The 27941-nt window shown below is 34.7% G+C and overlaps 7 protein-coding genes and 1 long non-coding RNA gene across 10 annotated transcripts in view; 5 read left to right on the top strand and 3 right to left on the bottom strand.

Moving 5' to 3' along the window:
* Nucleotides 1-309: 309 nt before the first annotated feature.
* On the bottom strand, nt 310-1105 carry LOC118648901. Its single transcript, XR_004965489.1, has 2 exons — nt 985-1105; nt 310-829 (listed from the first exon to the last, which is right to left on the bottom strand). It is a non-coding gene; the product is annotated as an uncharacterized LOC118648901 (long non-coding RNA).
* On the top strand, nt 432-5070 carry LOC105831582 (melanotransferrin). Its single transcript, XM_012671795.3, has 9 exons — nt 432-731; nt 1049-1461; nt 1728-1845; nt 1916-2095; nt 2175-2872; nt 2953-3117; nt 3211-3299; nt 3387-3727; nt 3964-5070. Exons 1-9 carry the CDS (start codon nt 674-676, stop codon nt 4602-4604), a joined length of 2703 nt encoding a protein of 900 aa, XP_012527249.1. The 5' UTR covers nt 432-673; the 3' UTR covers nt 4605-5070.
* Nucleotides 5071-5402: 332 nt separating this feature from the next.
* Nucleotides 5403-6359, top strand: LOC118648897. The gene is made up of 3 exons (XM_036295432.1): nt 5403-5577; nt 5643-5757; nt 6009-6359. The coding sequence occupies exons 1-3, from the start codon at nt 5488-5490 to the stop codon at nt 6263-6265; spliced, it is 462 nt and encodes a 153-aa protein (XP_036151325.1). The 5' UTR covers nt 5403-5487; the 3' UTR covers nt 6266-6359.
* A 561-nt stretch (nt 6360-6920) lies between these two features.
* On the top strand, nt 6921-10061 carry LOC105831592 (esterase FE4). The gene is made up of 8 exons (XM_012671814.3): nt 6921-7296; nt 7558-7683; nt 7758-7917; nt 8013-8386; nt 8595-8766; nt 9040-9233; nt 9364-9508; nt 9682-10061. Exons 1-8 carry the CDS (start codon nt 7108-7110, stop codon nt 9978-9980), a joined length of 1659 nt encoding a protein of 552 aa, XP_012527268.2. The 5' UTR covers nt 6921-7107; the 3' UTR covers nt 9981-10061.
* Nucleotides 10062-10960: 899 nt separating this feature from the next.
* On the bottom strand, nt 10961-16176 carry LOC105840379 (retinol dehydrogenase 14). Its single transcript, XM_012687294.3, is given in 6 exon segments — nt 10961-11552; nt 11865-11975; nt 11977-12248; nt 12713-12952; nt 13663-13938; nt 15904-16176. Coding segments are annotated over 5 exon segments (999 nt in total). The 5' UTR covers nt 13934-13938; nt 15904-16176; the 3' UTR covers nt 10961-11447.
* Nucleotides 16177-17049: 873 nt separating this feature from the next.
* Nucleotides 17050-19434, bottom strand: LOC105840377. The gene is given in 5 exon segments (XM_036295436.1): nt 17050-17215; nt 17217-17428; nt 17510-17714; nt 17923-18242; nt 18927-19434. Coding segments are annotated over 5 exon segments (942 nt in total). The 5' UTR covers nt 19033-19434; the 3' UTR covers nt 17050-17116.
* A 370-nt stretch (nt 19435-19804) lies between these two features.
* On the top strand, nt 19805-21893 carry LOC105840378 (proteasome subunit alpha type-2). Its single transcript, XM_012687293.3, has 3 exons — nt 19805-19933; nt 20349-20681; nt 21375-21893. The coding sequence occupies exons 1-3, from the start codon at nt 19893-19895 to the stop codon at nt 21703-21705; spliced, it is 705 nt and encodes a 234-aa protein (XP_012542747.1). The 5' UTR covers nt 19805-19892; the 3' UTR covers nt 21706-21893.
* Nucleotides 21894-22155: 262 nt separating this feature from the next.
* Nucleotides 22156-27941, top strand: part of LOC105835120 (RNA-binding protein Musashi homolog 2) — a 109490-nt gene continuing 103704 nt past the window's right edge. For 2 of the 3 annotated variants that reach the window (XM_036295425.1, XM_036295426.1), the window contains exon 1: nt 22156-23716. The gene's annotated coding sequence lies outside the window, so the exon portion shown is untranslated. The remainder of the gene's footprint in view (nt 23717-27941) is intronic. The other variant, XM_036295424.1, reaches the window with a different exon arrangement.

The raw sequence follows: 27941 nt of genomic DNA, 5'->3' as shown, positions 1-27941 counted from the left end.
TTACACTTGATATTTTCGCTTTTCCTCTATCTTTCTCTCTCTCTCTCTCTTTCTTTCTCTAACGGCCGCATATGTATTTTAATCTCGTTTTAAAGTGCAAAAATTTTGGAAAGCGAGCGAACACCAATGACTAATGTTCAGCTAAAACGAACAGACTTAATATTGACTAGCGTGATAGACGATGTAAAATTGTAAATAAAACAAAAAATTTAATAATAAAAAAATGAATTAAATTTGTTCTTCGTATCTAAAAAAAATATCTTATATCTTCTCTTTTTCTCTCTCGAACATCTAATTATTACATATTTATTTCACTTTAAGTACAGAAAGTGCAACGTGACATACCCGCAAAGAAGTAAATATCTGTTTTCCTCGCTTGTAGTTTTTATTATTCTTTTACATTATTTTTCTTCTTTTCCTTTCTTCTTCTATATTTCAAGTATATATCTTCTTTTTCATTTTTATTGTCGTTTTTTTCTTTTAATATATCTACACATGCAAAAGTCTGCGCGACGAACAGACTCATAGCGTCGAATCGTTCATTCCGTCCTCGTTTAATGAATGGCCTGCGTGACGCGTGTTGTAGAGTTGGGTGTAGTTCGTTACAATTCGGAGTAGTCATGTCAAGGGTGTTGTCCGTGCGCAATTAACTCGAAAGAAATACAGAGAAAAGATGTGGCTTTATACGTTATTATTATCCCTATGCTGTTTAGCGTTACATCAAATTTACGGTAATGCATTTTTCTTTCGCGACTAACGTCACGAAGCGAAATTAACGTGGAAAACGTAGTCATACCTCGCGATGCACGTCTAATTACAAGTAGTTATCCTAAAACAATCGTATTTCATATCAAATTGATGTATTAATTGAATCCCAATAACGATTCGACAACGATTATGTATTTTATATTATTTTAGTTTTTATGTTTCACCATAACATTAGCACACCACTCCCACTTTATTTACATTAAAAAAAATACACACCGTTGGAATACAAAGTGCTGTGCCATGTTGTTACCTGCTGTATTAATTGATTAATTATCGACAGGCCAACGCCTTAACAACACAATCACGTGGTGCACAGTATCCGAGAGTGAACAGAACAAATGCACAGCCTTCTCCAGGGCAGTTGATCGTGAGATAGGCTCCTTTGGCTACAGCTACTTTTCGCTGAAATGCAAGCAAGCCTTCAATAAAGAGGAATGCATGTCCATGCTGGACCATGAGGAGGCGCAGATAACAACACTAGATGCTGGAGAGGTCTTCATAGGCGGACGATATCACAGTCTTGTACCGATAATGCAGGAAGTCTATGAAAATGGTTTAAATTATGAATATGCAGTTGCAGTAATTAAGAAAGGCTCTCTGTCCGACGTACACAATCTGTATGATCTTAGAGGCAAGAAGGGCTGTTTTGCTGGTGTTGGAACACTAGCTGGTTGGGTTATTCCTGTTAACAATGTGAGTAAAATTTGTATCTAAAGTGAAATAGGATTCACACACTTAATTTATTTAGTTAAAATTTTATTAAAAGAGATTGATTGCTATTAAAATTTTTTACAACTATATATTTTTTTATCAACTTTTGGTTATATACTTTCTATTTATTTCAACATTCTTAAAAATACAGTTTTTAAATGAAATAAAAAATCTTATATAGCTTAAATTATGATATTGCAATACAGTTATAATTTTTGATACGCTAACATGTAATGTGTTTTGTTTAGCTTATGAAGTATGGAGGAATGGAAGTTATCGACTGCAACAATCATGTAAAGTCAACGATTAAATTCTTTGGACCTAGTTGCGCAGTGAACTCATTAATTGATAAATACAATCCACTCGGTGAGTTAACAGATATATAGAGATTGCATTTCCATCCTATGGTTATTATAATTTAGAGAATCAATTGCAGGTGACAATTCTGACCAGTTGTGCAGTCTGTGCATTGGAAAAGTACCCGGCGGCAAGTGTACAAATCAAGATCCTTACTCGGGATATGAGGGAGCTTTCCGCTGCTTGGTTGAAGTTGGTGAAATTGCCTTCTTGGTGCATACCACTGTACAAGAAATGACTTCGACGACATTTGATTTTAGTATGCAGTCTCACAAGTCAAGAATTTCAATGAAAAAGAAATCGGTGAAGTATTGATTTTGCGATTCTCGCTATTTCAGGTTCCGTGAAGAAGGATCAATTTGAACTGCTGTGCAGAGACGGTATCCGTAGACCCGTGGATGATTACAGATCTTGCAACTGGGGCACTGTGCCGTCCCGCGCGATAGTTACGTCTTCGGCGACTAATTTCGACATGCGTCGAAAGTATCAAAGATTTTTAGAGAAGGCCGTTCGGATATTGCACAAGAATAAGAATGACACAACAGGATTCAATCGTTTCGACAATAATCAGGATTCCAATCGTTTCGACAATACTCAGGATTCCAATCGTTTCGACAACAATCAAGGCTTCAATCGTTTTGACAACAATCAAGATTCTAATCGTTTTGACAATAATCAAGGCTTTAATCGTTTCGACAACAATCAAGGCTTCAATCGTTTTGACAACAATCAGGATAATTTCGAAAATCGTCCGGGTTACAGATTTGGCGAAAGTGACTATAATAGAAGTGGCTTTAGGAATCCGAACGAATATAACACAGACAATTGGGATCGTAACGCATACGATCGTAGCTTCGGCGGCGGGGGCGGAAGAGGAGGATTTAACCCATGGGATAGGCCCTCACTCAATGATACATTCGATTACTATAACAGAGAAAGGGATCGCAATGAACCTACACATGTGCAACCGATAGAAGTATTTGATTTATACGAATCGGCGCCTAGATATGGACTGCAGCATAATTTAATGTTCTCTGTAAGTCTTAATATGTCTTCTTTTTATTTATTTGTTATTGAGTCAGCGCTTATATCTATAATATATTCTATTTTTTCTAGGATTCTGCTCGCGATTTCGTACAATTATCTGAAAAAGATCAAACATACACTGGATACTTAGGAAGGTCTTTAGATCACGTGTTAGGCGTGCGCCACTGTCCTGTAAATCGAATGACATTATGCGTGACATCTGATCCAGAAATGGAAAAATGCATAAAGATGAAGGTTCAGATTGCATAGTATTAACAAAATAACTGTTTACATGTACATGTTATTTAAACATGTTGTTAATTTTAATATCTATTGCTTATTTTGTAGATCGCTTTGAAAGCCCAGCTTTTGAAACCAGAATTACTTTGTCACAGAGGTCACAGTCAAATAAATTGTATGCAGTTGATAAGAAGCGGGTATGTATAAAATATATATTTAAATATACATATATATCTTGAAATAAAATTTCAGGCATTATAGTTTCATTTTTTTTTTTATGATAGAATTGCAGATGTGACTGTACTAGATGCCAGTGATGTCTACACTGCTGGATTGCAGTTTGAACTGATACCATTTATATCCGAAATGTATAATTTAGATACACCAGAATATTATGTTGTTGCTGTCGCGAAGGAGGAGGATGACAATACGGATCTAACATATCTTAAAAACAAATACACTTGTCATACTGGAATCAATACGGCTGCGGGATGGGTTTATCCACTGGCATATCTCATTTCCAACAAATGGATCAGAGGATATGGTTGCGATTCTGTGCGCGCCGCCGCCGAATACTTCAGCAAGTCTTGTGTACCGGGCGCGCTCAGTACCGAATATAATATAGGTAGCTAAAATTATTAAACATTAAAATTAAGAATAAGTTAATAATTTGTCTAAGTTGGCAATTTAAATTAATTAAATTGCCAACTTTAAATTAATAATTCAACGTAAATAATACAAAGTATTTAAGTACAATAAATAGTACAAGGTAAAAAAAAATAAAGCGATACATTCTTTCATAGAATAATTACGTCTGTAAAACTTTTTTTATTTAACTACTTAATTATTTAATATTTATAGGCGTGCCTTACGATAATATGTGTGATTTGTGTCACGGGGTGAGTTACCGATATTGCCGAAGAGACGCTTCAGAGGATTACTTTGGATACACAGGTGCTTTTAGATGTCTAGTGGAGGGAGGTGGCGATGTGTCCTTCGTGAAACATACAACGGTCGCAGAGAACACTGATGGCAAGCGCAGGGAGTTCTGGGCGCGCAATACCTTTACGAAAGATTTCGAGTTGCTGTGCCCGGATGGTACGCGTCGACCAACTGCAGATTATGAGAATTGCAACCTAGGCAAAGTCGCCGCTAATGCTATAGTCACGCGCGGTGGTTATTATGGCTACAATGAGACGCAGATCAACGCATATATCAATCTATTTATATACGCACAACAGTTCTATGGTCGAAAAGAACAGGACGAGTTTAGCTTTAGCATGTATTATAGTCCATCGCCTTATAGCGATCTCATTTTTCAAGATGCCACTCAGCAGCTGTTAGTAATCCCGCCAAATAAGCGAGAGTATAGCGCGTATCTTGGACCAGATTTTATGAGAGCTAGGAGAATCGTAGATTGCAATGCAGGCGCATCAGCGATAAGCTACTCGTTATTCGCTACGATAATTATGATTATGTTTACTTTCGCATTTGGTAGATAAGTGTCACGTCTGCGATTTGCACTCTTATATTTGAATAAGAATTCGTATCGAGATTACAAACGAAAAATAGAGATCTGACAAATAAATCTGATTTAACACGTTTTAGCAATTGGCAGTTATATATATTATATTTAACAATATACAATATTTTATCGCTACTACGTATTGCTAATATTATTAAAAATGTATTTTAAATATCAATCAAGTATTCTTTTTTATACTTTTTACACATATATTTTTACAAAAGTACAAATGACTGAGAGAGATGAAGTTGAATATTAACTTAAGCATGATTGCTGCCTTTGCGTCCGTCCAACGGAGTCATATCTCTAAGCGTATCCGTCCAAATACAAAAAAATTATCGATAATTTTTAGGGATTATTGTATTATATTTAATAACTTGATATGTGTATATTTTATACCATCTACTAATGTTTTTGTAGTAATAAATCTTTATATAAGGTTTCTTATGGATTTTCATATTATTCTATGTGTTACAATCAATGAAACAAAGTATCCCTTAAAAAATTAATGGAGAACACGGAATTAAATATAAATGAAACTTATTCGTACAAATTCAAACTTCATGCAGAACATTTGCTCGTTTTTCAAATAATTAAACACCGGAAGTAGAGTGACGCACGATAGCAGGAAAGATTGAAATTACAATTGAATAACGAACCGGGAAAGAGACATTTCTTTGGCTGTCAAAATTTCAAACAAATCTTAAGTTTGGATCAAAATTTTTTAAGTTAACATTTCTCAATTCTCTAATAAATAGAATAAATTGCAATTTTAATTAAAATTTAAAAATCAACGTTGCACGTTAAAGTATCTTTATTAATTGAAGAACAGATAATTCTTGCACAAGATAGTCCACGATATGAATAGTGACACTCAACCAACGAACACGTCTAATTACGAAAAACAAAAAGAACTTAACACACAAATTAATAATTCTGATGATCTTCAGGTAACGTTCTCGTATAGGATAAAAATGTATAATAACATTAAAATAATATTAAAATACACGTTTAGGTAACCGGCCAAATATTTGGTAATCTGAATCAGTCTACTGAACAAAAACAGAAATTAGATTCTAATTTAACATCGACATCCCATATCTCGCCTTTATCTACAAGATATATAGCAGGTAAGATTTTGTAAAAATTTTTTAATTAAGTATATATACATATCTAGACTAAATGATATTATACATAAAGAAAGAATAATTTTGCGCGCGCGCACGCGCGCACACACGCACACACACACGCACGCGCGCGCGCACACACACACGCGTACACACACGAATATCTAAAAATTTAGCTAAGTACAGGAAATTAAAAATAATTTTATTCTACAATTTTATTCTAATTTGCAGCTGTTATAAGTTCTAATTTTTAGGTAACAAGCATCAAACCTACAAATTAGTGGACAGCAAACAAGTCTCGGGATTTCAATTTGATAAGAAGGCATTTCTTCTCGATACTTACGCCCGTATTGCTGCTAGCAATTACAGACGTTATCCTAAACGAATACGCGAACTTGCTAAACCAAAGAAACAAGCTCATCATAGCGATCAAGACGACATTGCTGTGAATTTTACTCTAAACTACGGCCGTGTAACCAAGACTTACCGTACGGAAGACAAACGCAATTAAAAGAATTAAAGAAGAAATAGCTTGATTATCATAATAGAGTGTTTCAATCAATTTTTTAACATGACTAATACAGTTTCAAACAATATAAAAAATCCAAGAGACATCCAGAAAGATATTTTGAAAATATCAAAAAAATTAGAAATAATTTTTAATTATTATTTTTAAACATTTGCATTTTTTTAACTAAAATGTAAAATAAAAATGTTTTTGTTATAAAAAAAATAGGAAAAATAATAATAATGCAATAAAATAATTGAATTTTATGTATCTTTCTCCTGTATGAAGACTCCTTACATATTCTTCTTTCCAGTAAGAGAAAAACTTTATATTTCCTCGTGTCAAGAAAAATATGACCTATATTAATATTCGATAATATAATCGGTTCGCATCGTCAGCAATTACTTAAAAAATATACCAAGAGGAAAAGACGATAATATTATGTTACGAAATGTAATCGTTGAAGATAATGTTAACAAATTGCGAGTTTATCTGCATCTCACTCGTCGAATAATCGAATTAATTCCCGCTGCGTTTTAGTTTAAAATCCCGTGCGCGTGCACATATTTAAATTATGAAACCGTGCGTGACCTCACGTACTTCTGGCAGTTTGTGGGAAATACGCTCGTGCGATATGACTCGAGTTTCCCAGAAAGACAATTGCGATTCGCGCGCGAATCTTCCTCCTCGCTAGTCGGATATATAAAAGGCCTCGCATTTGTCCTTGAGATGTTTTTAGTGCTCGCTGGTGCGGCACTTTAACGTGTCTAACCGGTTTCACGTGCGTGAGTTTCCTGTTCGCATTAAACTCGACAGTATAAACTGTTCTCTTCAATAGAAACATCATGAAACGTTTGTTCGTTATCCTCCTAAGCATCGTTGTTGCACTCGCCGACGATGGCGAACAACACGAGGTCGCCGCCCCGATTGGAAAAATTCGCGGTTCCACCATGACCACCAGACTTGGCAAGAAAATCTATTCCTTCCGCGGCGTGAGGTACGCCGAACCGCCGACCGGACAGCAACGTTTTCAAGTAAAGCCTCAGATACTTCGCAACTAGATAAACGTTAATTGCATTACAATTGACCGGTTGTAATCTGTATTATGTAATGTAAAATATAAATCCTGCAGAATGTCTCAAGAACATAAAAAGACAGCAGACTCGTAGTGGCACGCAATATAAAAGTAATTTCGTATTTTCATATCAACACAATAGTAATTTTTTTTTTACAAGACTTCAAATTTAATTGTTCCACTTTTCTTTTTATTGTTTCCCTTTTAATTCTATTTCTAGGTCGCAATTCCAGCGGCAGATTGGAACAACGTTTTCGATGCGACCGAAGAAGGACCTTCTTGTACAGCACTACATCAAGAGAATATAATAGAGGATTGTCTCCGTGTGAATATCTACACAACGAAAGTGAGTCTCGTAATATCGTACAATCGCATAAAAAAAGTATGAGATCACTAATTGAACAATTATCTTAATCGCAGTTACCATCGGAGAGCGATCCCGTGAAGAGACCCGTACTGGTGTTCTTTCATCCCGGTGCTTTTTACTTATTCTCGGGTAAAAGCTCTAACTTCGGACCTCAGTACTTGATGGACAAAGACATCGTTCTCGTCACCGTCAATTATCGTCTCGCGGCTCTAGGTAAAGCCTCGCTATAAAAACTCGAAATTATTATACCGGGATTCTATCGCTCGTAGTTCAAAAGAAAACCTATTAATTATGATTCTCCGCCGCAGGCTTTCTGAGCACCGGCGACTCGAAGGCGCCGGGCAATTTGGGCCTGAAGGATCAAGTAGCGGCGCTTCGATGGGTCCAGAGGAACATAGCCGCATTCGGCGGCGACCCCGACCAAGTCACTATATCCGGCTACAGCGTCGGTGGGATAAGTGTGCTGTTGCACATGGTCTCGCCGATGTCCAAGGGATTGTTCCATCGGGCGATCATGATGAGCGGTTCGACGATCCTAGAACCGTATCCGAACGATCAGTTATACTTGGCGAAGAAACAAGCCGAACTGTTGGATTGCCCAACCGACACTACTGGCTCTATGCTGATCTGCTTGAATTCCAAACCAGTGGAGAACTTCACAGAGTCTATAATCAAGTTCTTTGTAAGGAACATGCTACAAATACAAAATTAATAAATAAAATTTTGTAAATAAGATTAAATAATTTTTCTAGCAAATAAAAATTAGAGAAGCAATATCTATTACTATAGAAAATCAGAAACATAAGATATATTTGTTTTATTTTCACTATGAGATAAAATTATACTCCCAAATAAACTAGTAATCTTCCATTTATTATAATATGTTCTAGGAGTGGAACTATCATCCAATCTTAATATGGACACCCGTAGTAGAACCTGAGGTTCACGACGTAGAAAGATTTTTACCCGAGCAGCCTTATGATCTTATTAGAAAAGGAAAGTTCCACAAAGTTCCGCTAATTGCAGGAGTTACTGAAAATGAGTTTGATGGCGTGGTTGCCTGTAAGTGTTTTGTATCTTTTCGTAATTTCCATTTAATTCTTAAGAGACCCTTGGGAAAAGGCTTAAATTACTTTAGATAAACCTTTTATATACCTTAAATTATCTAAAAATTACCTAAAAATTTCTTCAGTAAACTTTTAGATTTGTAACGTAATTTTAAAAACTTTAACTTTATTTAAAGTAAATTTTCTTAAGGGGAGTAAGAAACAATAACTGAAATATTATAAAAAAAGATTTAATGTATATATAAAAATATATTTTATTGATTTTTAGTTGTTAACGAGCAACACGAACTCGGAAATGATTCGCTAGTGAACGACTTGAATAATGACTGGTACAGACTCGCACCGATTAATTTTATGTACGAACGGGATACACCTCGGTCCAGAAACATAAGTACCGAATTACGACGTTTTTACTTCGGCGACAAACCAATCAGTCCAGATACTTATGACGGTCTTGCACATGTACGTACATTATTATAAAAAAATATATTAAAATAATAGTATATTTGGAACAATTAATTTAACATAACAATATAAATAAAATTAATTGCAATTAATTCATTTGCAATATAATTGTGCTTTTTTATTTCAGATCAACACAGACAGTATAGTTACGTATCCTCTGTATCGTACTGTAAAATTGATCGCAGAAAATAGCGATCAACCCGTTTACTTTTATATGAATTCTTATCGAGGACGATACAGTTTTGTCATGTGGAACAAAACTACACCATATGGTATTATTTTTGTTTTTATATTTTACTGCTTTATTTTTAATTTAATTTAAATTATTTAAATTACTTGAGAGAGAGATAGAACACTTTACGATTTTATGGTTATCTAATTTTTGCATAAATTATATATAAGTATATATATTTAAATTTATTATTTATTTTATCATTTCACACAGGAGTGGCGCATCATGACGATTTGCAATATCTGTTCTATATGAAAATCAAATTTCCATTTTTCGAAAACGATGCTCCGGAAATTCCTATGGTGGAACTTATGACAAACATGTGGTCGAATTTCGCTCAAACCGGACAACCAGTGTCTCCAGCTTTGGCAAAAAACGTTACATGGGAGCCATATCTATTAGAAAAGGATAACTATCTAGAAATCTCCGAGGAATCAAAAATGAAGACAGGATTTTTCCCCGATAGAATGCAAAAATGGGATAGTTTATTTCCTTTGAATCCTTTGAAATAGAAATTGATTTATGTAACACCTTTTAAAAAGATTTTTAGAAAATACGTCAAGAACTCTTCAAAAATGACACATTTACATTAATACCTTTTTTTTCTTTATATATCATATATCTATTTATCTATCAATCTGTCTATCTATATATATATATATATATATATATATATATATATATAATATTGTCGAAAGAAAGATTGAGGATAGAAGAAAAATAGAACGGAAGAAGATGTCGTATCTCCGCAATATAAGGCAATGGACTGAGTAGTATAGAAGATCTAATAAACACAGTAAATAACAGACAAGAGATGAAAAATGTAATGGAAAACATCCATTAACAGCCCCGATAGAAAGATTTTGCAAACATTGCACAATAATGGCATTAAAGATTGTGCTAAAATGATTCGCAATAACGCAACAGTTTTGTCAGAATATAATTCTTAAATAATATTTGTTAAAGATTAGACAAATATTGAAACATAAATATTTTGCAATTATTTCAGCATTTAAAATTATCACATTATAATCTTCAATATTTTCACAATATAATACAGCAATAATGCAATAATAATGTGCAATATTTACAGCTTTTAATCTTCAATATTTAATTTAAAATTAATATCAAAAGGTATTACACAATAAATTTAACAAATATTGCTTATTCACTAGACATTTAATAAAGATTAAAAAAGAGGCACTTTGTCTGACAGATTAGTTGCGTCCGTTGGAGAGTATTTCATTGATAGTAATAGCGGTCAGTAACTCTTAAATCATATTTACATTATAATGCACAAATATTGAAACATGCAATATTACACATTCCGTATATGTTTCAATATTTATGCATTATAATTTAGAAATAATTGGGGAATAATTTGAGTCTTTTTTGCACAATTATATTTCTAAATGTTTTAAACATATTACGACTGAAATATTTTTCTCAATTATTGCACAATTTCTTTCTAAATTTAATTTTGCAAATGTGCTGTTAAGATGATTCGCCATATCGCTATTATTATGCCAATATATTATTTCAAAATTTAATTGCGCAAACATTTATTAATGTTTTATAAAAGGTTAATCTTTCTACATCTATTTTCTCAACTATACTCTCATAATGACGGATTATAAATCTTTTAGAATTCTTTTGTCATACAATTTTATAAATCTTTTCTTATCGGGGAGATAGATATAGGAAAGAAAAGATCACATATAATCTTTATATATAATCATCGTTTCATGGAAAACTTTTTTTAATAAAAATATTTCTGCAAAACAGCAATACTGTTTGTAAAAATTTTTTAATATAAAAAATATTGACTAATGAAGCTTTGATACTTCAAATAAATTATATTATATTAAAGTTATAAAATTATTATTAACATTTTAAGTAAAATCTTAAGTACAAAGACCGTTATATATATAGCAAATGTTACAAATTATATAAACATTTAAACAAAAAAGAAAACGCACTTATATCTTAGGATCTGATAGTTGCAATTTCACTAAAGGCTCGCTTAGTTCCCATAATTTTTTACCTTTAGAAGGATCCTTCACAGCATTCGATAATTCATGTTCCTAAAAGTATATTTAGAGTGCTTTAAGAAAAGTTTTAAAAAGATGCATTTGAAAGAAGAATGAATTATCGAGGTATTTCTCCATTTTGAACAAAACTTTGATCTTAAATAGGATACATAAAGTCAAATAGTATTTAATTTTTAGTCCGTAGTATGACTTACAAATTTTTGGTAAGTCCGAAAATTTGTAAATCGAGGTAGACGTATAGAGAAATACAATCAAGGTATCACTAAAACTTCTAGAATATTGAAGCTCTTCTAAGTAAAGATTAAGTTTCAGAACTTTAGAAACTGTTTGTAAAACGATTCTTACGGCACAATCCATGAAGTATTTTCCTGAAATCCCGTTAAGTTCATTAGAAACTGCAAGATGAATAGTTGTCTGCGCGCCTTGCTCAGGCGTTTTGAAGAAAGCCTTAATTATAAGGATTTAAGCCCCAGGATAACGGAGCGGGTACGCTTCGCCAGATTCCGCTGTCTATCATTCCGGGATGCAAGCAATTTGCCGTCACTCCCGAGCCCTCCAAACGTCGCGCCAACTCCAACGTGAAAACTATATCCGCGTACTTTGACACGTAATACAAATACGCCGGCAAGGTCGATGTTGGATTGATATTATTGAGATTTAAACACGCTAGTCGATAGAGCGATGACGCTACCACTATGATACGACTTGGTTTCGATCGTTTCAATAAATCTGTAAATAACAATCAAGATTGTCTTACGATGAAATAACTTACGTAAATGTAAAAAAAAGAACATCTATTTTATAACATTAATGATAATGTCATAATAGCGCTTTTTATTATTTCTGCGTAAATCTTGCTTAAACTGTGAAAAAACTAAATAACTGGTCTAAACAGAGTTATTATTGTAATTTTTTGTTAGTCATCGTTTATCATTTACTTCTTGAATATAAACATAATATATAACTGTAGATATAACACACATACAGTAAAAAGTTATTATTTTAATAAATATAAAATCATCAAAGCTATTACTATATTTTGGCATTATAAACTTATTGATCTATTTTCAATGATTAAACACAATTAAATACTAACAGAGCGAACAAAATATTCCATCTTTATTTTACTCAAACTGTATTATAGTGCAATAGAAAAATTAATAAATGCGCATTTTTGCGTTATAATTTCTTACCGATTAAAAGATGCGTCAATAAAAATGGCCCAAAATAATTAGTAGCCATAGTTTGTTCTAATCCATCTTCCGTAACTTTTTTCCTGAAAGTCTCCGCAGTTCCGGCATTATGGATCAACACGTCTAATCTGGTCTCCTCTTGATTTATCTGTAGCGCAAATTCTCTGACCGATTGCAATGATGACAAATCCAATTTGCGAACCACGATATTGCTATTCTTTGATTCTTTCACAATCTCATCTGCATATAAAAGAAATTTATATGTATGTATAGACACAACTTTTATTACAAAAAGAATATGTAAAAATACGTATTTCCGAGAAAAATGTTGGGCGCATATTATTAGAGATAAATAACTTTTTGTTCCAAAGATAAAAATATAAAACACAATCGCATTTTTTGTCTTTGTTTCAACTTTTCATTAACGAATATGATTTTCTTGCACTTATTTTCTTGTATTTATTTATTTTAATTTTTTCATCTTAGTGTCCGACTAATATTGCCACATAAAATAAATCAACGTGAAATAAAGAAATTTGTATCACTATTCGAAAAATTATGCAAACAGACTAAATACATAATAAATGTGATAGAAAGTCTTGTTCAATGACCGCATCTTGATTTGCAATTGTAAGCAACAGCATTATCTCTAATTGTAAGCTAACGTAAGCATTGCTCATTCGTAGACAATTCAGTCATAGTAACAATCGCAATTAAATTGTTAAAATAATCAATTAAGTTTAGTAAGCTACACGTGGATAGTAATCCGTTGCGTTTTTCACACTTATATAAAACTGTGCAATTTTCTGAAAGAATAATGGAAAACTTTTTATTTTGCAACGATGATTATTTTCAAGGATGATAAGACGAAGATAACCAGAATTGTCTTTATTCCCATCGACTATTACTATTTAACAATGTTATTAAAATAATCACTTTAGTTACGAAACCTTTCAACTGATTAGCAGTATCCGTGTTTCTGCATGCCATGATAATTCTCGCGCCTCTTTTGGCGAGATCCTTCACTGTCTCCTTCCCAATACCGGAAGTACATCCGGTGATTATTACGGTTTTACCATCCATTCGGTTTTTGCTCTTGCAAATGCCTAAAGTACAGATAACGTACAGACGAAGGCCCACTAGGAGCAATATCGCACCACCAAACACAATAGCTGCAATCCAGTAAAGCAGCGTTGTGCAAGGAATGCTATTCAATATCATGTTATCTAAACACAATACAAAATACAAATATATCATATTAAAATTAGATTTTAATTACGACATTATTTACAAATGTATTACATTATATTCTGCTAAAAAAATTTTATACTACACTTTATTTAAAAAAAAGTAAATAATAAAAAAAAATACATTTCTAAAATGAGATAAATTAATAAGGCAATTGGAATAAATTAAAAATCTACACGTGCTAACTTTAGTAATATTTATTTTTCAAATAGTAAATTCTATTGCCGCTTTAGAGAAAGCGAAAGTCTCGTTATACGTCTCTTCAAACGCAAATCTTTTACTCTAAGGAAACACATCTTCGCATTTACATATTTTTACCTTGGCCGAGGCGGAGCTCGAAAGTATATCCGCATTCTACGCACTACAGAGTTGAAGAAAGTTGTTGACTATACACTTTGTTTTACAGATATCAAATTTATTTTTTTAGTACAACTTTATTTATTATTCGTTAAAATTGAATAAATTAATAAAATAAAACAAATTTTTTAATTTATCAATTAATTAATTTCATTATGCATAAATACAACTTTACTTTATAAAAGCTGTATTGCGCATATAATGCGATTGATCAATTAATTAAAAAATTTGTCTTGTTTTCTGATCGAGCTGTATCTCAATTTATCTAACAATAAGATAGCTGATAGATGACAGCAAAAATAATTTTTCGTGTAAAATAATGAGTATAATTTTATTAAAAACAATTAATTAATCAATTTTAGTAAAGTTTATAAATAAAATAAAATAAATTTAGTTTATAAAATTGTTTTAAGTAAAATCATATAATACAAAATAATACATGCAATAAATATTACGGTCGACATTCAGAACGTTTGTGTAAAAAGATATAAAACAAGAACAGAGTGGCAAAAAAGTGTGCTGATATCTTTATAAGATTATAAGCGTATTTAGTACCTTCATTTTTAATAATGATAACAAGAAATAATGACTTCAAGTAGATAAAAACACTAGTAATAAATGACTGTTCATAATATTTTTCCTCTTAATTACATACGTAACAATGACTTAAACAATTAATTGCACATAGATTATTTAGTATAATTTTAGTATTAGCAAGTCAAATTGATGTTTCACTATAATATTTACAATATAATACTATAACATCAATAATCAAATTATATTTGGTTTTATTTAATTCTTAGAATTTATTAAAAATTTAAAACAGAAAATCTCTTTCTTCTTAGAAAAACACCACAATTTTATCCCTCTTAAATCTTTTCATGCAATAAAATTAGCAAGCTAAACCATTCGATTTTATTAAACTTGATCTTAAAAACAAGATATTATTTTACTTTTCTTGTTCTAACGGCTCTGATTTTCTATTTTATTTATCTAACGACCATGACACAAATATATTTTATTAAAATCTGTAGACTAATCTCTAATGGAAGTATAGTAAAAAATCTTTTTTTGTTATTGCAATATCGTACATTTATGTTCCCAGACAATATAATATCCCAAATCGAAATATAAAGTGTCTTTAAAACATTATTAAGACACTCTATATAAAAATATCTTATGTTTCGATTTTAAACATTATATAAATTCTTACATATTTAATTTTGATATCTCGGCTTTCTACAGCCAGTATATAGTAAATTATTTCAAAACAATCTTAAGTAACGTCTTAAGATATTAACATAGCATTGTAGTTGGTTTAACACATCTTAAGACAATATTTAATTAAGACGTTCTTAAGAATCGACTACGAATACCTACTTACAGTTCCACATTTTTTAATTTTATGGTCAAAATCTGGAATATATTGTCTGAAATATATTTTAATTTTTCTATTGCGGTAATATTCTCAAAGCAGATAAGAAATGATGATATTTGTATTTGCTTATATTACGTAAATCCCATAACAGATGTAAAATACGTTGTAAGAAGAGATACGTTAATTGAATTGACATAATTGTACTCACATCCGCTATGACAGATTCTTATGAAGGTCTTCGCTACTTCATGTGCCGTTACAAACCAAGAGCCGGTATGCTACTGACATTGTAGACCCCCTTTCAGGCATAGGTGAGTGAACAATATCGACATCCCCACCTTTCACAGTGAGAAACGATGATGAGAAAATAACCTTGATGCCACTTTCCTGGTGGCTTTGGACGGTCCTATTTTACATAATTTTTTTCACAATAAATGATTCCAGGATATAATGAATTCACACGTAACTTGAAACGTAACTTTTGCCTTGAAAGATTTTTTCTAATAAAGCAAAATACTCTATATAATTTTAATATATGATATCATGATTTTTACATTAAAAAATTAAGTAATTTAAAACCATACGACACAAAGACATAAAAAAAAGTTTGCATAATTTTCTTTTATCTAAAAAAATTAATTATAAACACGCCAACCCACATAGCAAAATGCTAACAACTGGCTAGCAGATTGGTAATAAATCAATCATATTTTTATCATAAATCCATAGTCATCTATTCAGTCGGGTTTCTCGCAATAGTCGACAAAGCCTGCTAAGCATGCTGTATTAGCAAATTGGTGATAGAAATCGAACAGGATCTGCGCGCGTGGAGGCTGACTGCAGACTGGCTGCAGAAGTCGAATAAAAATTGCTCGTATATAGAAAATAATTTATCGCATTTATCTTTCTTACAGGTCTTTGAGGTCATATGAACAATGTCGTACCACGAGAGAGCCGAGTACTTAAAAAGTAGAAACTTTGATTAATCGGAGCATGGTTTATTTATCTAGAAAGTGACCACTCGGTTAGCCGACAAATTGAATTACGCGAGTGAAAATTGTTTGTTAATTTCTGTACGGTCTAATTTGCTAAAAGAAAGCTGTAGGTCATAAAAATAATGTGATAAAAAGAGTAATTTTGCTGCATGTGATATAAATAAATATTATCCCAGATAGCACAGAGAGTTCAAAAAGAACTCAATTGTATGTCACCAATTACGAATTCTTTTTGAGATGCACAAAGAATTATTTTTATTATATTTTTATAAAAATAATTCTTTTTGCATCTCAAATAGAATTCATAATTGATGACATACAATTGAGTTCCTTTTGAACTCTCTGTGCTATCTGGGATAGTAAGTCTCATCATCTTTTATTTCTGATTTTACAACCAACTTGGTGACTCTGCATTACTGCGGATTTCTAATTCGTTTTGCTCTCGTGAAAATTGTGCGATCGCGAACGTAATTTAACGCGTGCGCCGTCGAACGATTGGGATTTCGCGGATTGGTCCATCTCGACAGGCGTTTTGCAGGATCTGCGCCGCCAGACTGGAGATCCGCAGGTCCTTAAGTTTCACCGAACTCTCCAAATACGCAATCTTGTGGTTCAAGGTGCTTATCACTTCCTCCTTTTCGCGCAACTCCTGCTTCAACTCCGTGTACATCGTACGCTGCACACTTTCGTTGTTTGCATCTTCAATCCTTTTCGTCGTGACATTCGGGAGCGCGTCGCCTTTAAACGAATTTGAAAGTTTATCAATTTCTGATTTTTAATCACAAAATTTTCATCTCACTTATATATCGAGTATCTCACGTCTGCGAAAACGAGTAAGTGTGCAGTAGCTAAAGATGTTCCATATACGAAAGAAACAAATGATCCAACCAAAGAGAACGAGGAACCCCCGTTTGAGACACGTAAATTTCGACAGTTTAGTTTCACAAATTTCGCTATCGAGCTTGTTTGAACCTCCTACCGATGATTTAAGATGGCCATCATCAACAAGCAAGCTGTCTCCAGTCTTCTCTCCTATAAAGAGTACGATAAGTTAAAAAATGAACGAGACATTAGTCGAAATATTCCCAAGCAGAACAATATATCACGATAATGTCAAAATGATACTAAAATGAATCGTAGCTGATTAAAAAATAACTTGTAATAATTATTGTATAGCTTATTCTGATGCTATCTTTGATGTCATAATGACTTTTTGTTCTACTTGGGCAAACGTAATTATTTGATGTCTGCGAGTCGTTGCCTTCTACATGGCTTTCTAGCGATGAGTCTTTGAGTTTCGACCGTTGAATTTCTATGCCGTCCTTCAGAACTTTCATTCTCAGTTTCGTTAAGAGCTTCTCGATTGCGCCTTGCGACCCGTTTGCCAATTGATGAATCGTGTCGCTGCTCAATTTCATGTCAAGTTTCACGAGCACCTTTCGATTCAGCATCTTCCAGTTCTCCCGCTTCGTGTTTATGCTATTTGCCGGAGCATAATTGTGAAGCTCCACGTATCGCGGATAGTACAACTTCAGAACCTCCGCCGTGAGAACTGTCGAGGGACATAGTGATTCAGCGTTCAGTCGAACTCTGATTAACTTATCCCAGTATTACGGAGATGGGATACAACACAAATTCCAGATACTGTTATAAACACAGTGTACTACCATTGCAACTGCTTTGTTGTAAAGTTTTAAAATAATTTTAGCAATTTATAATTTAAATCGGAGATCTGATCCAAAAGAATCTAACCGGTGTATAATAATGTGTTAAATATTTTAGAAATTCTACTTTTCTACGATTTGAGCTCTTATATTTAATTTTAATAATTTTTTAAACTTGATTCAATTTACTCTTTATCCTTTTTTAATTTTTTAAACTAAAAAAATAAAAATTAATTAAACTGAGATTAAAGATAATTATATTAGTAAAAATTCTACCTTATTAGTAATTATGCTATATATTTTTATTTTAATTACGCCAGGTTAAACAATGATAAACTTTCCAAGAATAATAGAATTGCTGATAAAATTATTAACTATTTCTATTATTCAGGATAGGAAAAAATTTGATCAATTGTACAGTTAAAAATTTTAATTGCCTCAAGCTGCAGTTCTGTCGGTTAAATTAACTGCCGATTAAATCGATCGAGGTTTATAGTCGACGTCATCTTTAAATTTATTCATAAAAAGAAGAAAAAAAAAATGATCTTGAGACGCGAGGATCGGGGATTTACCGGCATCCGAGAAGTCTCTCGCCAAATTCCTCGCGGGTCGCGAAAACGGAATGCCGTCGATCCAATCGACAAGCTCTCTGTCGATCTGCGCCGTGTCGCCAATCATCTTTCTCTTCTCTTGTCGATCGATTCCGATCAATTCATATTCAAACTAGTTACTCGTCACGTTTCGGTGAATCGCACAATCGACGAGGAAACTCTGGGTCATGCTGTCACTCGATTTCTCTTGTGACGCAGAGCGGGATCGCTTGTCGAAACACGACGCGATACGTCGACAGGAAGATTTTCCTTTATTTTAAAATTTAAAATTTAAATCAGTCACTTATCCGAAGATAGTAGATAAAATAGAAAAGAAAGTGCAGTCGAGAAGTATCGAATCGGAATAGTCCAACTTCGAGATAATTATGCTATATTGCAGCGCATTTATTAACGCGAAATCTATTCAATGAATCAGATTATAATTAAATATTGGAAAAAAAAAAGAAAAAAAAGATTCTATTTTTTTCCACGTAACGGCAATTAACTAATAAAGCTATTAAATAAAAATATTATTTATTTTTTAAACAATTATTTCTTTTAATTAATAAGTTTTTTTTAATCAAAGAATACATATAAGCATGTTTATTTTAATTTATATTCTTTACTTCTTTAAAATCTTAATTAATGATATATATTATTTATGAGTAAATGTAATTATGACTATGTGCAATTATTGATTACACTGTAAAAAATTTGTAGATCAAGCTTTTTTTTATAAATTTGTAAATATAAAAAACAAATACTTTTTTATTTCCCTCATTTTATTCTGGGAATATTCTAGGAGGATGTCTAGGGACATTTCCGATGCAATTCTCGAAGACGACTCGAACTCGAACGCTGTCAAATCATAGCCTCTCGCTAGTAGTTTGTAGTGTGTCTGTGTGTCGTGTCCAGTCGTGTCCATAGTATTGTTGCAAAGTAATTGTCATGGCTTCGGAGCGGTACAGTTTTTCATTAACGACCTTTAGGTAAATATACTTATGGTAACGTATTAATTGCGTACGAAACAGTGCGTTTCAAGCAATATTCCGTATTTATGATAAAAGGCGGATACCGTTAAAAATTGATCAAATGGTAACCTAACCTCTGAACCGTACCTACTCAGCGCATTCTCTGATTGTCGTGAATGAAAATTCTTCCCTTAATTAGCGGCGTCTCGTTCACATCAATGGCTTGTTGACAAATTCATGAATAATCACTTTCTTCTCTAGTTTATACTCTATTTTGAAGAAACCAAATATAACGTATGATAGGATGACTTGTCAAATTTTCTCAAGTATGCATGTCAAATCTAAAAGTACAAAATAGTATTGTAATATTATTTACAATAATTTGTGTATATCATATAATTCATATATCAATTAACGACACTGTGTTTTACAGTCCATCAGGCAAGTTAGTGCAAATAGAATATGCCTTGGCCGCGGTAGCCGCCGGTGCGCCGAGCGTGGGCATCAAGGCGTTAAACGGCGTCGTCCTCGCCACGGAGAACAAGCACAAGTCCATTCTCTACGAGGAGCATAGCGTTAGCAAGGTCGAAATGATTACGAAGCACATCGGCATGGTGTACAGTGGCATGGGCCCAGATTACAGACTGCTAGTGAAGCAAGCACGTAAAATGGCACAACAGTATCTCCTAGTGTATCGAGAACCCATCCCGACTGCACAGCTCGTGCAACGCGTTGCAATGGTCATGCAAGAGTATACGCAGTCTGGGTGAGTCATTGTATAGTAGACTTCACTGTGACTTATGTTTTTATCCCAATTTTAAATTTAAACATTTATAAACGCAGAAAAATGTATTCTTGTGTTAAGAAAAGCAGTTTCTCATTTTTTAGATTTCTTGTAATAGTTTTGCAAAAAATATCTCCTCAATGAATAGTCTTGAAATACACTTATCATTTACTTGAAACAAGTAAGATTTACTTAAGATATGAACTTGAATTAAATAAGTATTGCTTATTGTAAATAATTTATATATCTGCAAATCTATCGTAGGTTTGTCAGTAATATATTTATTCCAAATATGTTCTGAATCCTTGTAATTTAATACTTCAATTAAGAATATTCAGTTAAAATAAAAATTCCATTTGCTTATTTGACTTTTCATTAATTAAATTTTATAATATTCTTCGAGAAAGTATAAATTCTTTTCTCAAGTATATGATATAATGAGTTTTTCTAAAATTTGTGATAAGTATATTTTAAGATTGTTTTCTATTATTATCTTTCTTGAAGATAATCGTTACTCGTTAAAAAAAAATTAGCAATTGCTATTCTTGACAGTAGAATAAATATTTTTCTGTGTATATATTTTCAAATGCCAAAAAGATGTCCAAATATAAAAGTAGTCTCTGACCATAAAGATAATTAGGCAAGTGATATTGAATCGTAAATATTAATTTACAGAGGTGTCAGACCCTTCGGAGTGTCACTCTTGATTTGCGGTTGGGACAACGACAGGCCGTATCTGTTCCAGTGCGATCCGTCCGGCACGTATTTTGCATGGAAGGCGACCGCGATGGGTAAAAATTTCATTAATGGCAAAACGTTCCTCGAGAAAAGGTACAGCGAGGATCTGGAGTTGGACGACGCCGTTCACACCGCCATCCTGACGCTGAAGGAAAGCTTCGAGGGACAGATGACCGCGGACAATATCGAAGTCGGCATTTGTGACGCGAACGGATTTAGAAAGTTAGATCCGTCCAACGTCAAGGATTATCTCGCGAATATTCCCTAAGCTAAACTACGTTTTTTAATATATTCTCAAAATAAAACTTCGTAATCGTTAATTTGAATTTGAATCAGATTCTTGCAATAAATATCCTGTCAAAAATGAAAGTTAATCGTGTTTTTTTTTGTAACAATTAAAACTGTATTAAATTGTAACAGTTTCGCATTTCTTCCAGAATATATCTTACAATTCTATATATACTAAGAATTATTTCGGAAAACTTGTGGGATAGACGCCTCTAAAGATTGGAAACTTGATTAATCAACAATTGTTCTTTTTAATGAAATTTAATTTTATGTAAAAGATATTTTAAGCAACATTAAATAAATTAGTTTCGGATTCTATTTCTCGAGCATATGTCTATTTAAATTATATTTTTGAGATTGAAAATAACATTAAATGATTTATTATTCGCCTTGGATATTTACGGGATCATAAATTTATTTATGCACTTAATTACATTTGGTATCTACTAAAATCATTTAAAATTTGATTTCTGTGATCTGATTTTGATTTGATTTAATCAACTTGCGATTGGTTTTCGCTGTTTTGATAATTAGATTACGAAACCGCGTTTAAGCCGCTTCATATTTTCCGCAATTGTTACTGTTTAAGTTTAAAAGTGTAAAAGAATCGAAAGATAATCGAAGACGTTTCGTAAAACGTGCGTCATGACGTGGCTGACGTACTCAATCGCGATCGTTATTTCGATATCGGTAACCCGTTCCTGCGCCCGTGGAGATTGACCTCGCCATATTTCAATATTTCCTCTATAAATCGCCTTCCAACGGGATTTATAGACATTGGCTATATATAACGCAATATATCTACATGCTCACATTTTATGGACGTGGAGATACTTTAAAATAAAGTCACAGCTAAATTCACAGCTCTCGATCTTCGTTCGATTCATTCCCACGTCGGTAGTATCGATATCGACGCCTTCGAGAATCGCAATGTTGCGCTTCGATAAAGTTCGAACCGTTCGCTCGGCTCCAACGATGGCGGAGTGTCGCGTTCGAATCGCTCCCGTGTCTCTCGCGATTGTCTCCGTACAAAAGTGCAGAAATCGTTACGAGCGTACGTGCCTCGTCGCGCTTGATCGTCGCAGTGCGTGTTGAACAGTGTTGAACTAATCGCAGAATTGTCGGATCCTTCGAATGGAATGAATCTCCTCCGAGACGAGAAACCTCCACCGGGGATACGATCGTCAGGTGCGCATTCCGTCCCATTTATCTCGCTTTAAAATGCGTTTTTCCCGATTAATATATACGTATATACAGCGCGAATGTATCATTAGCCGCATTAAAAGCAGATCGAAAGGTCAGCGATCAAAATGGAGGCAAAATGACTCGAAAATGTGTTCGTTAACGGCCGCCTTTCGAATCAGTCGCGATTTTTTGGCCAAGAATCAAAGCCATCGCACAATGCCAGGTAATAGGAATAGGAAATAAAGAAAGAGAGAAGAAGATCCTTTCTCCTTTTCTCTCTTTCATTATTTCTGTTCCTATTGCCTGTTGCCTGGCATTGTATTTAGGCCCTCATGCTTGGGTCCCACCGTGGTACCAAGGGAGGCGAGGGACGCTTTCGCGGCTTGTCCCCGGCAATCGGCGTCCGGTTGCCGATCACGGCCGGCAGAGGGCGCCACGCGGCGCGACGGGGCTGCCGCATGGCGGCGCGCGCCCTCGCGCGCGCGCGCGTATCGATCGCGCGGCCGGCCAGTCGCAGTGGCATAATCAGGCGAGGCGCGACGTCGCGAGGATGCTACCGTCGCCGCCGTCACCGCCGCCGTCGTCGCCACTTCCGCACGGCTTTTGCAGTTGGTGCGCGGCTGGCTGGCCTACCGGCTCGTCTGCACTCTCTTGTCACGTTGCCGCTCTCATCCCCCCGCGCTCCGTCGTCACCAGGCTGTTATGTCGTCGCCGCCGCCGTCGCCGCTCTCCTCGTAGTGATCGCTTAGCTTCCCCTTCATCCCTCCAACCCCCTCCGAGAGAGAGAGAAAGACGAATGTCCGCAGGTAAGATTTAGAAGCGATCGTCATCCCCCTCCCCGTCGTCATCGACGCCGAGGCTCTCCGTCCGTTTCGCGCGCGCGAAACGCAATCTCTCGCGAGAGGGAAAGGGAGAAGAGAGAGAAAGAGAGAGAGAGAGACACACACAGAACACTGTAACTAGTGTAACTGAAACGAGCAGGTTCGATCGCCGCTGCGCACGACATTTATAATCCGTCGCGAGCACATTGATAGTCAATCGCCATCGTCTCTTGCCAATTATACGCAACGAGCATAGACCTCCTACCCCTCTCCCCTCCCTCTCTTCACCCAAAATTTCGCTAATTTAGCTTGGTTTATTGGCTGTCAGACGATGTCTTTCGCGAGGACCTGACCACCGCTAAAAAAAAAAACCGGTTTTGTTTTTCGTCACGTTTTCATTCTCGCGGTCCGTTCTCACAGTTTTTTTTTTTTTTTATTAATAAAAGTTGACTGAGATTCATATTCGTATTTTTACGTACGGGAGTATATGTCAATATGCTCCGTGCATTGACATTCGCCTTCTCTCGTGCTTTTTTTTTGCGTCACATTTTTAAACATTCTTCTGCAAACGCCACGATATTTCCATAATATTTAATAAAACACAGGCTATTATTATCGCATCGCCAAGTCCACCCACAGTCGCGCGAATTAGTTTTTCCACCTCCGCCTTTTCCAGCCCGAAAAATCCGCAGAGAGAGAGAGAGAGAGAGAGAGAGAGAGAGAGAGAGAGAGAGAGAGAGAGAGAGAGAGAGAGAGAGAGAGAGAGAGAGGATCGGGTAATTTTAGGCTGACATAATCATAATAACAAATTCAGCACGGTAATGAATTATGTGCGCGGCTAACGTGTAAACTATGCTGCGCATAATTTCGTCAATTTAATAATTCAACGGACGATCATTGTTTCTCGATCGGCCTAGAAACGCCGGCCGCGGGCGGATTTGTTTGCATATACGCGATTTTATCTCGCCGTTTTCTCTCTCGTACACTGAGAGACGTCCGTACAGCGCACGATACCGATACCGATACCGACGCGACGGCATTGCGCGCGTAAATCGCACGCGACGACGAGGACGACGATCAATGGCGGCCCAATTCTGAGCGTGCCGTAAATTTTGATCGCCGATACCATGCGAAATACCTGACGCGGCCGGCACGATCGGCGGCCGGCTCTTCGTTTCGATCTTCGGTATGCCGGGGATTTTCAGATCGCCGCGCGCGATATCCGCAAAATTTCGTGTTTCGATCTTTAAGTTTATGGCGCGCGAGGTGACAAGTTTTTGGCAGGGTTGCAGCGCTTAGCGCCGCGACGGCGGGTTGCGCAATCGAGAATGCACCCGCGTCGGGTTTTCCCCGAAAAATTATTAAACTCCAAGCTTCACCGAAACAGGGGAAGAAGTGTCGACAAGCGCGGCGTGTCTTAAAATGTGACAGATATTTTAACGGGAGACTCTATTTTTGAAATCAAGATGTTTTCTCCCTTTACAAAGAGACAAATGATAGAAATTATTAAACGTCGAGATTCTTGAAATAGCTGTTGTAAATTTTTTTTTACCTGGTCGCTTTATAGACTTTTCACGTGTACTGGATTTAATCATTTACGGCACGACTTATTCCTGTGCTTTCTCTTTTTTTTTATTCCGATACGTGCTAATGTTTAATCATGCGTTATCATAATTGTGAGTATATGAGTCTTTTCGGAGTGAGATAATACCGATTTATATATTCGACAGAGAGCTCGGAGCAAAGAGAAAAAAGAAGCGGGGCAAGTCCATAATTTATGACGTCCACTTTGAATATGAAGATATACCTAAAGGAAATTTTACAAATTATGGACTTATTCTACTCTTGCTCCGACTCCTTTCATTCTTCTTCTTATATCCTTCCGCTGCGAGTAACTTTACGGAAAGTCTCGAGCAGTCATTTACAACCTCCCCCACCTCCCCTCCTCTCACCTATTATAATCAATTCACTTCACAGACTAACGTTAGATATATTTCAAGTGATTCCTAAGGAAAGCTCAAAGCGAAACTTTTATTCGAGTTGACTCTCGTTCAGTTTACTCGGTCAGTCTTTTCGGCTTTATCGATTTATCGCTCATCATACATTACGCTTTATTATGCTTTTGAGTTTTTCACCGTGCGAAAATCGATGCGGGCCGGAAGACACGATTTAACGAGCAAAAGTGTATCTCCCTCTTACTCTGCTCCTATTTATCTCTATCTCCCGTTTATTCGGCATGCCGTTGTCAAACAATGGCGGATTTTAATATAACGCATCCGCGAAAACGCAAACGCATCTTCACGACGACGAGTTTTTCATTTAGTGCTACTTGTCGAAGCGAAATCTCCGGGGACAATCACGAACAATGTCGAGAGGGAGTTGAGAGAGAGAGAGAGAGAGAGAGAGAGAGAGAGAGAGAGAGAGAGAGAAAGAGAAAGAGAAAGAGAGAAAGGGAGAAGAGAGAACGTTCGAAGAAAAGCTGGGTACAGGGCCACCTCCTGTCTGCGCATTTTGCAATTTTAATGTCGACATTGCGAGCGACGATTTTTTGCCCTCCGTCTCTCTCGATCTTCAAATCGAGTTCGAACACTTGATTTACATGCTCGCTATTACGCGAAATCCGCGAATGTCGATATCGCTTATTAAAAATTCTGAGAAGCACCGCGGGGAACTTGTCCTTAATCCTCGTTTTCCCTAAAGACACGGTAAACACTTCTTTATTCCGTCCGCAATCGAAGCCCCGAAACGCCAAGCGATTTTGATCCGGTGACTAAGGTACGGAGAGGATAATAAAATTTTCATGTTATATAGGATGTTACACCATAACATATTGTACAAATTGAAGAAGCATGTTTCTGTTATAAAGTGTATAAGCAGAATATATCTTGTCGACATGTTCAATTTGAATCATTTATTTACAAATGTCTAAAGTTCTGAAAACATAATATTTTAGAACATTTTTTTTAATGAAAAAAACAAATCCGATGAATTGTACAACTTGACATTTTTGATTAATACACGAAAAGAAAAAGATTTCGTTGAAGTATTTAAAAATTTAGTCTGCAGATCTGAAAATAATAACATCAGAATAATGTCTCTCAAGCATGATGAGCAATGCTACGAAAAGCTTCGTGACATTTTATTAGTCAGTTTGAGCGCTCTAATTAATTTTGATGATCTAATAAATTTATTGCAGATCTGTATTTAGCTACATTTTTAGACGAGAAGAACAGCAAAACAGTTCTTCTCGTGTGGATTGTATGATGCGATAAGTGAATTGAGTAATCGCATGAGGAACATCGTGATTACATCTTGGCATGATAATTTCTTTATATTATTTCTTTGCATTATTAATATGCTGTATTAATTTAGCTCGAGTATTTATACTTCTCATATTAAATTTTTCATAGCCCTACTGAGAAAAAGATGTGTGATATTTGCAACTGTCACTGCACAGTAAAACAATTATAGTCAGGAATATTATTTTTATAGTTATGTATTACTATGAATGAATATTTATTACTTCAAACATGTACAATGCCAAGAAGGGACTTGGTTTACATTAGAAATCTTAACCTTGCATTTATCAACACCTTATTTTATACTAGTTAAACCTAAAGCTCCTAATTTCTTAATCATTATTTCCCTTGACATTTACCTGTTTATTTACATTCCGTTACTCTATTTTCCAGACACCTTACCTTTTTCTGTATCTTATACTATATCCTATATATTATACCTTCTACATTTTTACTTATATCCCTCCAATCATTTAACTATCCTTCTATCCAGTCGGATAGCTTTTCACTATCAAATAAACCTATATACCTAATGTAATGTATCTTATCTTATCTTATCTCTATAATCGCAAGAATCCTTTTTATACAACAAATATTTTTTCTCTTCAGTATCCATAGCCAAGAAGAGAATTCTATATAGAATACAATATAATCTTACTTAATCATTTTTCTCGCTACTCACTTCCAATATTCTAATATACCAACGACATAACGATAAGATAATTAAACCGCATCTCTCTTGCATTTTGTTTACCTCTTCATAGAACCTTGCTTTCTCTGGTGTATAGCCATTAACTTACCAGAAGTCTAATTCTTTTACCCCTATTTTTGCTGTTGTTTTTGAAACTTTCCAAAAATTCTTTGTTACTTCGTTACCCAGAGTCTCCATTCATTTGCCTTTTTCACTTTTT

Source organism: Monomorium pharaonis, chromosome 1 (assembly GCF_013373865.1).
Source record: "Monomorium pharaonis isolate MP-MQ-018 chromosome 1, ASM1337386v2, whole genome shotgun sequence".
NCBI classification, from domain to species: domain Eukaryota; kingdom Metazoa; phylum Arthropoda; class Insecta; order Hymenoptera; family Formicidae; genus Monomorium; species Monomorium pharaonis.
Note: the sequence above shows the minus strand (reverse complement) of the source record. Positions and strands in the feature narration are given on the sequence as shown.